Source organism: Mobula birostris, chromosome 7 (genome assembly GCF_030028105.1).
Source record: "Mobula birostris isolate sMobBir1 chromosome 7, sMobBir1.hap1, whole genome shotgun sequence".
In the NCBI taxonomy this organism is placed as follows: domain Eukaryota; kingdom Metazoa; phylum Chordata; class Chondrichthyes; order Myliobatiformes; family Myliobatidae; genus Mobula; species Mobula birostris.
Window position 1 is genome coordinate 173,134,102 of NC_092376.1, and position 15,758 is coordinate 173,149,859.

The 15,758-nt window shown below is 45.4% G+C and overlaps 1 protein-coding gene across 3 annotated transcripts in view; it reads left to right on the forward strand.

The window, feature by feature from the left end:
* hdac3 (histone deacetylase 3) overlaps positions 1-15,758 on the forward strand; it is a 72,227-nt gene that overhangs the window by 8,736 nt on the left and 47,733 nt on the right. Inside the window, exons 2-4 of one of the 3 annotated variants that reach the window (XM_072264089.1) lie at positions 2,182-2,264; positions 4,187-4,329; positions 14,836-14,917. In XM_072264089.1, coding sequence (XP_072120190.1) covers positions 2,182-2,264; positions 4,187-4,329; positions 14,836-14,917 — 308 coding nt within the window. Of the gene's footprint in view, positions 1-2,181; positions 2,265-4,186; positions 4,330-14,835; positions 14,918-15,758 lie in introns of those variants that run through there. The other 2 variants (XM_072264091.1, XM_072264092.1) reach the window with 2 other exon arrangements.

The window sequence follows — 15,758 nt, forward strand, 5'->3', positions numbered from 1 at the left end:
CTCCCCAATCCAGGCAACATCTTTGTAAATCTCCTCTACACCCTTTCTATGGTTTCCACATCCTTCCTGTAGTGAGGCGACCAGAATTGAGCACAGTACTCGAAGTGGGGTCTGACCAGGATCCTATATAGCTGCAACATTACCTCTCGGCTCCTAAATTCAATTCCACAATTGATGAAGGCCGATACACTGCATGCCTTCTTAACCACAGAGTCAACCTGTGTAGCTGCTTTGAATGTCCTATGGACTCGAACCCCAAGATCCCTCTGATCCTCCACACTGCCAAGAGTCTTACCATTAATACTACATTCTGCCATCATATTTGACCTATCAAAATGAACCACCTCACACTTATCTGGGTTGAACTCCATCTGCCACTTCTCAGCCCAGTTTTGCATCTTGTCAATGTCCCGCTGTAACCTCTGACAGCTCTCCACACTGTCCACAACACCTCCAACCTTTGTGTCATCAGCAAACTTACTAACCCATCCCTCCACTTCCTCATCCAGGTCATTTATAAAAATCACAAAGAGAAGAGGTCCCAGAACAGATCCCTGAGCCACACCACTGGTCACCGGCCTCCATGCAGAACATGACCCATCTACAACCACTCTTGGCCTTCTGTGGGCAAGCCAGTTCTGGATCCATAAAGCAATGTCCCCTTGGATCCCATGCCTCCTTACTTTCTCACTAAGCCTTGCATAGGGTACCTTATCAAATGCATTGCTAAATACACTACAGAAGGTGCTTGATAAGATGCCACACATGAGGCTGCTTATCAAGATAAAATCCTATAATGTTACAGGAAAGATACTGGCATGGACAGAGGAATGGCTGACAGGCAGGAGACAGTGAGTGGGAATAACGGGGGCCCTTGCTGGTTGGCTGCCAGTGACTAGTGATGTTCTTAAGGGGTCAGTATTGGGACCACTACTTTTCATGTTGTTTGTCAGTGATTTGGATAATGGAATTGATGGTTTTGTGGCAAAGTTTGCAGATGATACAAAGGTAGGTGGAGGGGTAGGTAGTGCTGAGGAAGCAATGCGATTGCAGCAGGATTTGGACAAATTGGAAGAATGGGTGAAAAAGTGGCAGATGGAATACAGTGTTGGGAAAGGTATGGTAATGCATTTTGGTAAAAGGAACAATAGTGTAGACTATTATCTAAATGAGGAGAAGGTGCAGAGGGACTTAGGAGTCCTCGTGCAAGACTCCCAGAGTTTGATTTACAGGCTGAGTCTGTGGTAAAGAAGGCAAATGCAATGTTGGCATTTATTTGAAGAGGAATAGAATATAAAAGCAAGGAGATAATGCTGAGCCTAGACAAACCACACTTGGAGTATTGTCAACAGTTTTGGGCCCAGTATATCAGAAAAGATGTGTTATCATTGGAGAGAGTCCAGAAGAGGTTCATGAGGATGATTCCAGGAATGAAGGGGTTAACATATGTGGAGAGTTTGGCAGCTTTGGGCCTGTACACACTGGAATTTAGAAGAATGCATGGGGATCTCACTGAAACCTATTGAATGTTGAATGGACTCGATAGGGTGGATGTGGAGAGGATGTTTCCTCTGGTGTGGGCATCTAGAACTAGAGGGCACAGCCTCAACATTGAGCGGCAACCCGTTAGAACAGAGGTGAGGAGGAATTTTTTTTAGCCAGAGTAGTGAATCTCTGGAATGCTGTGCCATAGACTGCAGTGGAAGCCAAGTCCGTGGGTATATTTAAGGTGGAAGTTGATTGCTTCCTGATCAGTCAAGGCATCAAAGGATATGGTGAGAAGGCAGGTGTTATGGGGTTGAGTGGGATCCTGGCTCAACGTGATGGAATGGTGGAGCAGACTTGATGGGCTGAATGGCCTAATTCTGCTCCTATGCCTTGTGGTTTCGACCCAAAACGTTGACAGTTTATTCATTTCCATAGATGCTCTTGTCCTGCCAAGTTCCCCTCGCATTTTGTTGGTGTTGCTGTGGATTTCCAGCATCTGCAGAATCTCTTGTGATTATGAGTAATAAAAATTCAGGTTTAATTATTTATACATAAACACCCATGACTACAGCCAAACGAAGCAGTGTTTCTCTGCAGCAACACAGTACCAACAGTCGTACACAGCACAAGCACGTCTAAGATAAGTGAACAGCCTTTCTGTGGACTGAGTGTTTTGTGTCTGTCGTTGTTTAGGTGCTGGACACCCAATGAAACCACATCGCCTGTCTCTCACACACAGCTTGGTTCTTCACTACGGACTCTACAAAAAAATGATGGTTGGTGCCGTGACTTGGGAGCGTTTCATTGCACTGAATTGCAGGGATCTGTACTACAAAGCAGGCCACCTCTGCTGCTGTTGATAGCCGACACAGTCCCACCTCTCAGTGTAGTGGTTAGCGCAACGCTATTACAGCTTGGGGCATCAGAGTTAACTCCCAGCGGCCTCTGTAAGGAGTCTGTGTTCTCCCCGTGACTACGTGGGTGTCCTCTGGGTGCTCCAGTTCCTTCCCACAGTCCGAAGTTAGTACGTTGTTTGATCATTATAAATTGTCCTGTGATTAAGCTTGGATGAAATCAGTGAATTGCTAGGAGGCTCAGCTTGTTGGGCTGGAAGGGATTGTAAAATAAAGAAATCAACAATCTCCTGCCAGCAATGATCTTTGGGTAAAGGTGGCTCTAATCTGGGTGATGGGACTCTACCTGAAACATCGACTGTCCACCTTCCTCCGTTGATTGCATGAGCTGCTGAGTTCCTCCAGCATCTTGTGTGTTTCTCATGATTCCAGTGTCTGTGGTCTCCATTGTGTAGCTTGTGATCTTCATCACCAGTTAACTGGCATGGAAGATGGGAATAATTGGATTCATTTCTATAGCCAGAAACTGGAAAACGCACAAAAAGACCATACAGTAACCACGTTCATAGAACATGATGTTGTGCTAACCTTAGAGTTTCAATTACTCTAACCCTTCCCTCTTACAACGTCCTCAATGCCTCCAGGGTGTAATAATAAACAACATCAAAAACACATTAGACTGATGAGAAAGAAAATGATTAAAAGTGGAGAATATTTATTTTTTTATATTTATTGAGATACAGTGTGGAACGGCCCCTTCCAGCCCAACCCAGCAGTCCCCTTGTCTCATCACAGAACAATTTACAATGACCAACTAACCTACCAACAAGAGTTCTCTGAGGAACCCCCAGTGATCATGGAGAGAATATATAAACTCCTTAGAGACAGCAACAGGAATTGAACCTGGGTGGCTGATAGTGTAAAGCATTGTGCTAACCACTACACTCCTGTGCTGTCCCTTGGCCTCCCCCCAGCCCTCACCCTGAGCTGTCTTCAAAGATTAGCTTTATTTGTTGTGTACAGATACAAATACTACAGTGAAATGCATTGTTTGCATCAAATCAAATCAGCAAGAATATGCTGGGGGCAGCCAGCAAGTGTCACCATGCTCCTGGAGCTAACATTGCGATCCCACAACTTGCTCACCCTAACCCGTGCTACTTTGAAACGTGACCGGAAAGTAGAGCACCTGGAGGAACCCCATGAGGTCATGGGGAGAATGTACAAACTCGTTACAAACAGTGTCAGGAATTGGCTCTGTAAAGTGATTGTGCTGACTGCTCTATCGTGCCATCCTGATGGTGTCTTGTTACGTCTGCACCTCACATTTTCAGGATCTTTATCCCACCCACTCTCACCCAAATCCTCTAATAGTCTTATAAACCTCTATCAGGTTTCGCTGCAGTCTCCGCTGCTCTAGAGAAAGCAACCTGTTATAGCACATGCCCTCTGATCCAGATCACACCCTGGTACACTTCTGCACCCTCTTCAAAGCCTCCACGTCCTTCCTATAACAGGGCAACCAGAAATGCGTACAAGACTCCAAGTGTGGTCTGACCAGAGTTTTATAGAGCTGCAACAAGACTTCCTGACACACTCAATGCCCCAACCAATGAAGGCCAGCACCTTTCCACAGCGGCAGGAAATTCACTCACGCTGGCACTGTGATGCTAACTGCTACACTATCTTTGCCCTCTCTGTACCCTCTCCAAACCCTTCCTGTAATGGGGGTGAACAGAGCTGCACACCTGGTGGAGCTCTGTGTCTGTAACTATTTCGATCTTTGTCTCTGGCCCCGACGGTGCCCGTAACCAGCCCGAGGGTTACTGTTCTCTTCCTTGCAGGTCTTCAAGCCGTACCAGGCCTCTCAGCACGACATGTGTCGTTTTCACTCCGAGGATTACATTGACTTCTTACAGCGCGTGAGCCCCAACAACATGCAGGGCTTCACCAAGAGTCTGAACACCTTCAATGTGGGGGACGATTGGTAAGATAAAGACTAGTACTGTTAAGTATAAACGGACAGCTCTATATTTAATTTTACTAAGTCCACTGGGACATAGGCTGCTGTCAGTAGCTCACCAGAGTCCTCTCTCTTTTCGGGTGTAGCCCATCTTCTTGATGTATCTTTCCTCTCCCATGGAGGAGATCTTTGGAGCTTCTATAGCTCTGGGTTTTCACAGGACGGAGTTACTAGTCCCATGCCCAATTCTGCTCCTTTTGCCGCCGAGCTTGGACCGTCCATGGCAGAGTTCAGCTCTGTACTTAACTGCTAAATATGAAATGGACCATTCACTCTGCCTGATCAAAATCTGTGAGAAATTTGATATAATAGTGTTTGAAATTATATGGAGAAATTGATGTTAGTACAAATACTGAAGAGATTTACAAAGATGTTTTCAGGACTTGAAGATCTGAGTCATTGGGGAAGATTGAATAGGTTAGAACTTTATTCCCTGGAGTGTAGGAGAATGAGGAGAGATTTGATAGAGGTAAACAAAATTACGAGGAGTATAGATAGGATAAGTGCAAGGATGCATTTTCCATTGAGGTCAGGCAGTATCTATGGAAATAAACAAACAGTTGACGTTTCAGACCGAGACCCTTCTCAGGACTGGAAAGGAAGGGGGAAGACGCCAGAATAAACAGGTGGGAGGAGGGAAAGGAGGCTAGCTAGAAGGTGATACGTGAGGCTAGCCGGGTGGGAAAAGTATAGGGCTGGAGATGAAGGGATCTATATCCCTCTCAGCCCTAATCTCTTGTCTCCTCCCGTATTCCTTCATGCCCTGACTAATCAAGAACCTGTCAATCTCCACTTTAAATATACCCAATGATTTGGCCTTCACAGCCATGAATTCCACAGGTTCTTTCTCTGGCTAAAGAAGATCCTCATCTCCATTCTAATTAGACGCCCCTTTATTCTGAGGGTAGACTCCCCCACCACAGGAAACATCATAAGAACATAAGAAATAGGAGCAGGAGTCAGCCATCTGGCCCGTCAGGCCTGCTCCACCATTCAATAAGATCATGGCTGATCTGGCTATAGACTCATCTCCACCTAACTGCCTTTTCCTCGTAACCCTTAATTCCCCTTCTATGCAAAAATCTATCCAACCTTGTCGTAAATATATTTACTGAGGTAGCCTCCACTGCTTCATTGGGCCGAAAATTCCACAGATTCACCACTCTCTGGAAAAAAGCAGTTCCTCCTCATCTCTGTCCTAAATCTGCTCTCTCGAATCTTGAGGCTATGTCCCCTAGTTCTAGTCTCACCTACCAGTGGAAACAACGTTCCTGCCTCTATCTTATCTATCTCTTTCATAATTCAATAGGTACATTTAATGTCAGAGAACTGTATACAATATACATCCTGAAATTCTTTTTCTTCGCAAACATCCACGAAAACAGAGGAGTGCCCCAAAGAATGAATGACAGTTAAATGTTAGAACCCCAAAAGCCCCCCCCAGTTGCCCCTTCCCACACATAAGCAGCAGCAAAGCATTGAACCCCCCTCACCAGAAAAAAGCATCTGCATCCTCCACCAAGCACTCAAGCGTGCAGCAAAGCATCAATAAAGACACAGACTTGCAGTGCCCCAAAGACTACTCCTTCACCTGGTAATTTGACATACCACAGGCTCTCTCTCCCTAATAAGGGGAAAAAACACGTCCCCCTTTCACAGTGAGAGGGGAGACATATATTCACCAATTTATGGTGTTAAAAGTCTGTTGTGCTGCTTTTTCCAAGCTCTGTGTCCAAAGAACTCGGGTCTCTGGGCACACAGCCAGCAGCCAGCTCACTGCTTTCTATTAGTTAACCAATCCTCTATCCATACTAATACATCACCTCCAACTCTATGCATCCGTATCTTATGGATAAGTCTTTTATGTGGCACCTTATCGAACGCCTTCTGGAATTCCAAGTTAATAACACCCATCTGTTCCCCTCTTCGCTGTCTTCCAATCTACTGGGAACTGCCCAAAGAATTTTGGTAAAATTGTCACCAAAGCCTCTCCTATAACTTCTGCCATTTCTTTCAGTACCCTGGGATGCATTCTGTCAGGACCAGGGGACTTCTCTATCTTCAGGCCCCCAAGTTTGCTCAGCTGTACCTCTTTAGTGATAGCTGTTGTATCGGGGGCCTCACCTCCCATTGCATTCGTAACATCTCTCTTTGCCATGTTGGACAAAGCCCTCCACGGTGAAGACGACACAAAATAATCATTCAAAGCTTTGGCCATTTCCTCATTACCTAATAACAATTCCCGCTTCTCGTCCTCCAAGGGACCTACATTCACTGTGGCCACCCTTTTCCACTTTATATAATTATAAAAACGCTTACTATCTGTTTTTATATTTAGTGCTGGTTTATTTTCTTATTGCTCGCTTAGTGGTTCTTTGTTGCTTTTTAAAGTTTTCTCAATCTCCCAGTTTCCCACTACCCTTGGCGACTTTGTATGCATGAGCTTTTTGTTTGATGCCTTCTTTTATTTCCTTAGTTATCCAAGGGTGGCTCTCCCTACCATGACTGTCCTTGCTTTTAACTGGAATATACTTTTGTTGAGCACTGTGAACAATCTCCTTGAAAGACTTTCACCATTCCTCAACCATCCCACCATATAGCCTGTGTCCCGGTCTACACTAGCCAAATCCTCCCTCGTCCCATTGTCGTCTCCATTGTTTAGACATAATACACTGGTTTTTGATGGAACTGTTGCTCCCTCCATTTGTATGAATAACTCAATCATAACTGTGATCACTCTTTCCAAGAGGATCCCAAACTACAAGATCACTAATTTTACCTGTCTCATTGCACAGGACCAGATCTAAAATAGCATGTTCCCTTGTAGGTTCAGTAACATACTATTCAAGAAAGCCATCACAGATGCATTCTATGAAGTCCTGCTCAAGACTGTCTCAACCAACTTGATTCACCCAATCTATGTGCAAGTTAAAGTCCCCCATTATAACTGCTGTTCCATTCTTACATGCCTCACATATTTCTCTGTTTATTGCCTGTGCCACTGTAATGTTATTATTCGGTGGCCGATAGACAACTCCCACCAGCGATTTTTTTCTCTTTACTCTTCCTAATCTCTACCCAGATGGATTCAACATTCTGCTCCTTAGATCTTATATCATCTCTCTCTATCATCCTGATCTCTTCTTTAATTAAGAGTGCTACCCCACCTCTCTTACCTTCCTGCTTATCCTTCCGTATTACCTGATATCCATGGATATTTAATTCCCAATCCTCTCCCCACTGCAACCATGTCTCTGTAATGGCCCCTTTGTACTGATTTGTGCCACACTGACCTTGTTTCGAATACAATGTGCGTTCGGATAAAGTGCCCTTACATTCGGATAAAGTGCCCTTACATTCATTGTGCTTTTAAAATCTTGTAATCTTTTGCACTTGACTTTTCTTCACTCCACTCTTACTTTTCTTTTTTATCTTTTGTTTTTTCTTTATCTTTATCCACACTTTGCTCATTTACTTTATCCATACTTCTCCAATCTGTTGAACCCACACCCCGACTATTTAGTTTAAAGTCCTATCCACAGGCCTAGTTGTGCGATTTGCGAGGATCCAGGTCCCATCACGGTTCAGGTGGAGCCCGTCACACTGGTACAGCTCCCTCCTTCCCCAATATTGGTGCCAATTTCCTCTGAATTGAAACCCACATCTCCCACATCAATCCCTGAGCCATGCATTTAACTCTCTAATCTTCTTGACCCTATGCCAGTTTGCACGTGGCTCAGGTAGTAATCCAGAGATTACCACCTTTTTGGTTCAGCTTTTTAATTTGGTCCCTAGCTGTTCCAGTTCCCTGAGCAGAACTTCTTTCCTCATTCTACCTATGTCATTGGTACTCATAGTGACCACGACAACTGGAACTTTCCCCTCCCACTGCAAATTCCTCTGCATTTCAGATAAGATGTCCCGAACACAGCCTTCGGGATGCTCTATCCTCACGATAGAGAACTCTCTCTATTTCCCTGACTATACTATCCCCAATTACCACTCCATTTCTCTTTCTCCCGCCTGTTGAATGGCTCCCTGAACTACGGTGCCACAGTTATGTTGCTCATCCTTCCTACAGCCCCCACTCTCATTCACACAGGGAGCAAGGATCTCAGACCTGTTGGTCAAGCTCAAAGGCTGAGGCTCCTCCAGCACTGTCTCTTGGATCCCACTACCTGCCTCACTAGCAGTCACACCCTCTTGTTCTTGACCACAGACAGGCTTTGAGGCAGTTAATCTAATGGGTGTGCCTGTCTCGTGGAAGAGAGGGTCCAGGTAACTCTCTCCCTCCCTGATGCGCCGCAGTGTTTGAATCTCAGATTCCAGGTCATCAACTTTGAGCCTGAGTTCCTCGAGCAGCTCCAGATGTGGTTACCAGGAACCAGTGGGGTCCACCAGCTCCCACATCATGCAGCTACAGCTCATCACCTGATCCTGCGTCTTCCTTGCTTTATTTAATTAGCTGTAATTTAGTGACTTTTTATTCAACTACTACAACAGTCTTACCCGTTACTTACCTGTGCCTCCTTACTTAAGTCTCTCGAGCCAAGCTTCAAGTTTCCACTCCTGCACTGGTCTACCCACACAATGAGGCTCTGCTTTGACCCTGCTTTACTTTTATTTTCTACTGCTAATGAATCACGAATTGATTGGACCGTCACTAATGCGCCGAGCCCTGTGAAATGCTCCTTTTTTAAACTCTTCACCCTGACTTATGTGAAGCTCGTGCTCTCTGTGAATCTATTGGTCCATTGCTAATGATAGATTGGTCTGCCGTTAATCCGCTCTATCTAGGCCTTTCAACACTGGATAGGTTTTAATGAGATTCCCCCCCCATTCTTCTGAATTCCAGTGAGTACAGGCCCAGTGCCATCAAACGCTCCTCATTATAAGCCTTTCAATCTCGGAATCATTTTCATGAACTTCCTCTGGGGCATCTCCAATATCAAAGGTTCAAAGGTACAATTTAATGTCAGAGAAATGTATACAATACACATCCTGAAACGCTTTTTCTTCGCAACCATCCACGAAAACAGAGAAGTGCCCCAAGAATGAACGACAGTTAAATGTTAGAACCCCAAAGTTCCCCCCCCCCAGCTCCCCTCCCTCCCTTGCATAAGTGGCAGAAAGCAACAATCCCCCTCCCCCCACCAGCGAAAATAAAGCGCACCCGCTACCAGCACTCAAGCGTGAGCAAAGCTACAGCAAAGACACAGACTTGCAGTTACCCCAAACACTACATTGGTCACTCTATAATTCGACATGCTGCAGGCTCTCTCTCCTAATAAGGGAGAAAGAGATGACTCCATCTTCCAGCGGGCGGGGAGACATAACAAACAACTCGCTGTTTTACGATGTTAAAAGTCCGTTACGTCACTTTTTTCGAGCTCTGTGCCTGGAGATCACAAAGATCCCGGGTTCCCAGGCACACAGCAGATGTTCCGACTCCCCCAACAACACATGGATCTGCTGTGGTGACACCGGCCCTTGATCCGTCCGTCTCCAGTTCCTCGAGATCCCAGGCTTCTGAATCCAAGCCAAAATCTTCGGCCAAGCCTTTCCCACAAAGAACCGTAGTTGGCATGCAACGCCAGGTCAGGGTCTTCAAAAGAACCCTGAGAGGGAAAACTAGAGATATTAAAGATGGAAATAGAGCTGTTTTTGGAGATGCAAGCAAAGGAATCGCCATTGGGTGCCATAACTACTTAGCCGCACCCCCGCCTTATTACATCCTTTGAGAAGGGGCCCAAATCTACTCTCAATACTCCAAATGAGGCTTAGTAGTGCCTTCTAAAGCCTCAACATTGCCTCCTTGCTTTTATATTCTAGTCCTCTCTAAATGAATGCTAACATTGTATATGCCTTCCTCATCACCCACTCAACTAGCAAATGAACCTTCAGGGAATCCTGCATGAGGACCCCCAAGTCCCTTTGCACCTCGGATTTTTTAACTTTCTCTGCACTTAGAAAATAGTCTCTGCGTTTAATTCTTTTACAAAAGTGCATGACCATACACTTCTTGCCACAATATTCCATCTGCCACTTCAGTGTATAGTCAAGATAGCCGTGGGAACGGTAGCTTTATAGAAGAAGTTCGCTGACAATTTGACTCCAGAGATGGAGACAGAGAGAATGAGAAAGGGGAGGGAGGTTTCAGAAACGGGTGAAGTGAATTAAGGGCAGGGTGGAAGTTGGAAGCAAAGTTGATTAAATTGACAAACTCTGCATGGGTGCATGAAGCAGCACAATTGCAGTCATTAATATAGTGCAGGAAGAGTTGAGAAAGATTACCAGGAAAGGCTTGGAACATGGACTGTTCTACATAGCCAACAAAAAGGCAGGCATCGCTAGGGCCCACTAGAGTGCCCATGGCTATCTGTCAAGTCTGGAGAAAGTGGGAGGAGTTGAAGGAGAAATTGTTGAGGGTGAGAACCGGTTCTGCCAGATGGTGGAGGGGAAATGATTGGTTCTTTTATTGACAAAGGAGTGGAGAGCTGAAGAGCTTTCAGGCCTTCTGGATGGGGGATAGAAATATATACGGACTGGACATCCATGAGGTGATCAGGGTCAGGGGATTGAAAGTTAGTGAGGAGATCAAGAGCACAAGAGGTTTACCAGAGATCATAGGTTAAGGGTGAAAGGTGAAATGTTTAAGGGGAACCTGAGGGGAAATTCTTCACTCAGAGGGTGGTGAGAGTGTGGAATGAGCTGCTAGAGAAAGTGGTGGATGCAGGTTTGATTTCAACATTTAAAAAGTGTCGATATGCACATGGATGAGAGGAGTATGGAAGGCCGTGGTCCAGGTGCTTTGAGCAATTATTAATGTGTAGGTGTTGCAGAGCTGTGATTTAGATGGTGGGTAATTGTCTGGTCTTACTCCTGTTTATGTGGGATCTGAAATTTAATCAGCTCAGTCTCCTAACTGGTCATTTTTCAACACGAGATCTTGTAGATGCTGGAAATCCAGAGCAACACACACAAAATCCTGGAGAAACTCAGCACGACAGACAGCATCTATGGAGGGGAAGAAAGAGTCAACGTTTTGGACAGAGACCCCTCACCCATCTTGAGAAAGAGTCTTGCTCCAAGCGTGAACTGTTTATTCCTCTCCATAAATGCTGCTGCTACCTGACCTGCTGAGTTCCTCCAGCATCCTGTGTGTGTTTAACTGGTAAGTAGCTGGTTGGTTTATCACTGTTGTGTGTACTGAGATGCTGGGTGGTTTATCACTGTTGTGTGTACTGGGATGCTGGGTGGTTTATCACTGTGTGTACGGAGATGCTGGGTGGTTTATCGCTGTGTGTACGGAGATGCTGGGTGGTTTATCACTGTGTGTACTAAGATGCTGGGTGTTTTATCATTGTGTGTACTAAGATGCTGGGTGGTTTATCACTGTGTGTACTGAGATGCTGGGTGGTTTATCACTGTGTGTACTGAGATGCTGGGTGGTTTATCATTGTGTGTACTGAGATGCTGGGTGGTTTATCACTGTGTGTACTGAGATGCTGGGTGGTTTATCATTGTGTGTACTGAGATGCTGGGTGGTTTATCACTGTGTGTACTGAGATGCTGGGTGGTTTATCATTGTGTGTACTAAGATGCTGGGTGGTTTATTATTTTGTGTACGGAGATGCTGGGTGGTTTATCATTGTGTGTACTGAGGTGCTGGGTGGTTTATCACTGTGTGTACTGAGATGCTGGGTGGTTTATCATTGTGTGTACTGAGATGCTGGGTGGTTTATCACTGTGTGTACTGAGATGCTGGGTGGTTTATCATTGTGTGTACTAAGATGCTGGGTGGTTTATTATTTTGTGTACGGAGATGCTGGGTGGTTTATCATTGTGTGTACTGAGGTGCTGGGTGGTTTATCACTGTGTGTACTGAGATGCTGGGTGGTTTATCATTGTGTGTACTGAGATGCTGGGTGGTTTATCATTGTGTGTACGGAGATGCTGGGTGGTTTATCATTGTGTGTACTGAGGTGCTGGGTGGTTTATCACTGTGTGTACTGAGATGCTGGGTGGTTTATCACTGTGTACTGAGATGCTGGGTGGTTTATCACTGTGTGTACGGAGATGCTGGGTGGTTTATCACTGTGTGTACGGAGATGCTGGGTGGTTTATCATTGTGTGTACTGAGATGCTGGGTGGTTTATCATAGTGTGTACTGAGATGCTGGGTGGTTTATCATTGTGTGTACGGAGATGCTGGGTGGTTTATCATTGTCACATGTACGGAGATGCTGGGTGGTTTATCATTGTGTGTACTGAGATGCTGGGTGGTTTATCACTGTGTGTACGGAGATGCTGGGTGGTTTATCGCTGTGTGTACCGAGATGCTGGGTGGTTTATCATTGTGTGTACCGAGATGCTGGGTGGTTTATCATTGTGTGTACCGAGATGCTGGGTGGTTTATCATTGTGTGTACCGAGATGCTGGGTGGTTTATCATTGTGTGTACCGAGATGCTGGGTGGTCTATCATTGTGTGTACCGAGATGCTGGGTGGTTTTATCATAGTGTGTACTGAGATGCTGGGTGGTTTATCATTGTGTGTACGGAGATGCTGGGTGGTTTATCACTGTGTGTACTGAGATGCTGGGTGGTTTTATCATAGTGTGTACTGAGATGCTGGGTGGTTTATCACTGTGTGTACTGAGATGCTGGGTGGTTTTATCACAGTGTGTACTGAGATGCTGGGTGGTTTATCACTGTGTGTACTGAGATGCTGGGTGGTTTATCATTGTGTGTACGGAGATGCTGGGTGGTTTTATCATAGTGTGTACGGAGATGCTGGGTGGTTTTATCATTGTGTGTACTGAGATGCTGGGTGGTTTATCATTGTGTGTACGGAGATGCTGGGTGGTTTTATCATTGTGTGTACTGAGATGCTGGGTGGTTTATCATAGTGTGTACTGAGATGCTGGGTGGTTTATCATAGTGTGTACTGAGATGCTGGGTGGTTTTATCATTGTGTGTACGGAGATGCTGGGTGGTTTATCACTGTGTGTACTGAGATGCTGGGTGGTTTATCATAGTGTGTACTGAGATGCTGGGTGGTTTTATCGTTGTGTGTACGGAGATGCTGGGTGGTTTATCATAGTGTGTACTGAGATGCTGGGTGGTTTTATCATAGTGTGTACTGAGATGCTGGGTGGTTTATCACTGTGTGTACTGAGATGCTGGGTGGTTTATCATTGTCACATGTACGGAGATGCTGGGTGGTTTTATCATTGTGTGTACTGAGATGCTGGGTGGTTTTATCATTGTGTGTACTGAGATGCTGGGTGGTTTTATCATTGTGTGTACTGAGATGCTGGGTGGTTTTATCATTGTGTGTATGGAGATGCTGGGTGGTTTTATCATTGTGTGTACTGAGATGCTGGGTGGTTTATCATAGTGTGTACTGAGATGCTGGGTGGTTTTATCATTGTGTGTTCTGAGATGCTGGGTGGTTTATCATTGTGTGTACTGAGATGCTGGGTGGTTTATCATAGTGTGTACTGAGATGCTGGGTGGTTTTATCATTGTGTGTACGGAGATGCTGGGTGGTTTATCATTGTGTGTACTGAGATGCTGGGTGGTTTATCATTGTGTGTACTGAGATGCTGGGTGGTTTTATCATTGTGTGTACTGAGATGCTGGGTGGTTTATCACTGTGTGTACTGAGATGCTGGGTGGTTTATCATTGTGTGTACTGAGATGCTGGGTGGTTTATCATTGTGTGTACGGAGATGCTGGGTGGTTTATCATTGTGTGTACTGAGGTGCTGGGTGGTTTATCACTGTGTGTACTGAGATGCTGGGTGGTTTATCACTGTGTACTGAGATGCTGGGTGGTTTATCACTGTGTGTACGGAGATGCTGGGTGGTTTATCATAGTGTGTACTGAGATGCTGGGTGGTTTTATCATTGTGTGTACGGAGATGCTGGGTGGTTTATCACTGTGTGTACTGAGATGCTGGGTGGTTTATCATAGTGTGTACTGAGATGCTGGGTGGTTTTATCGTTGTGTGTACGGAGATGCTGGGTGGTTTATCATAGTGTGTACTGAGATGCTGGGTGGTTTTATCATAGTGTGTACTGAGATGCTGGGTGGTTTTATCATTGTGTGTACTGAGATGCTGGGTGGTTTATCACTGTGTGTACGGAGATGCTGGGTGGTTTATCATTGTGTGTACAGAGATGCTGGGTGGTTTATCATTGTCACGTGTACGGAGATGCTGGGTGGTTTATCATTGTCATGTGTATGGAGATGCAGATCATTCCATACATAAATACTCTGCATCGGGTGTGAGAAGGAAGAGGGGAGAATGTCTGTGGTGGCTGGGATGTTTGGTTATGCTGGCTGATTTACCGAGGCAGAGTCCATGGGGGAGGGAGGCTAGTTTCTGTGAAATGCGGAGCTGTGTGAAGTTTCTTGTTGTCATGGATAGAGTAGTAACAAATGAAACCTGTGTTGTGATTTCAGTCCAGTTTTTCCCGGATTATTTGAGTTCTGCTCGCGCTATACAGGAGCTTCTCTGCAGGGAGCAACGCAACTGAATAACAAGGTAAATCTGTCATGTCAGTCACTGTGACCTCAGTCATGAAGAAATAGTTGGGTGTTGCTTTACAGTGAGGGACTTCAGTGGTGGAGGGGCTCTGTAACCCACTAAGCACCCTGCACTCTCCTGATTTTGGTCTCGTGCATTGCTCTAGATTTGTATCACTCCAGTTCCCTAGTCTGTCTGCTCCCTCTGACCCCCTTTCCCACCCTGGGTTATTATTACTGACCTTGAGACCAACCATTCCATCATGTCTGATTTATTATCCCTCTCAACACCATTCTCTTGCCTTCTCTCTGTAACCTTTGACATCCTGACTAATCAAGAACCTATCAACCTCCATTTTAAATATACCCCATGACTTAGCCTCCACAACCAGCTGTGGTAAAGAATTCCACAGATTCACCACCCTCTGGCTAAAGAAATTCCTTCCCATCTCCATTTCAAAGGGGGGAGGCACGTGGTGGTTAACATAACACTTTACAGCACACCAGCTGAAAGATCATGGTGCGTTTCCCACTGTTGTCTGTAAGAAGTTTGTGCGTTCTCCCCATGTTTGCGTATGTTTCCTCCGGGTGCTCCAGTTTCCTCCCACATTCCAAGGGTTAGGGTTAAGAAGTTGTGAGCATGTTGTGTTGGTGCCAGAAGCCTGGTGACATCTGCGGGCTGCCCCCAGCACCTCCTTCCACTGTGTTAGTTGTTGACGCAAACAACACATCTCGCTGTGTGTTTCAATGTACATGTGACAAATAAAGCCAGCCTTTGCTCTGGGACTCTCCCACTATTGGAACATCCTTCGTGTTTCACAGACTTTCCCATCTGTTTCTTTACTCGTTTTTATGTGGAG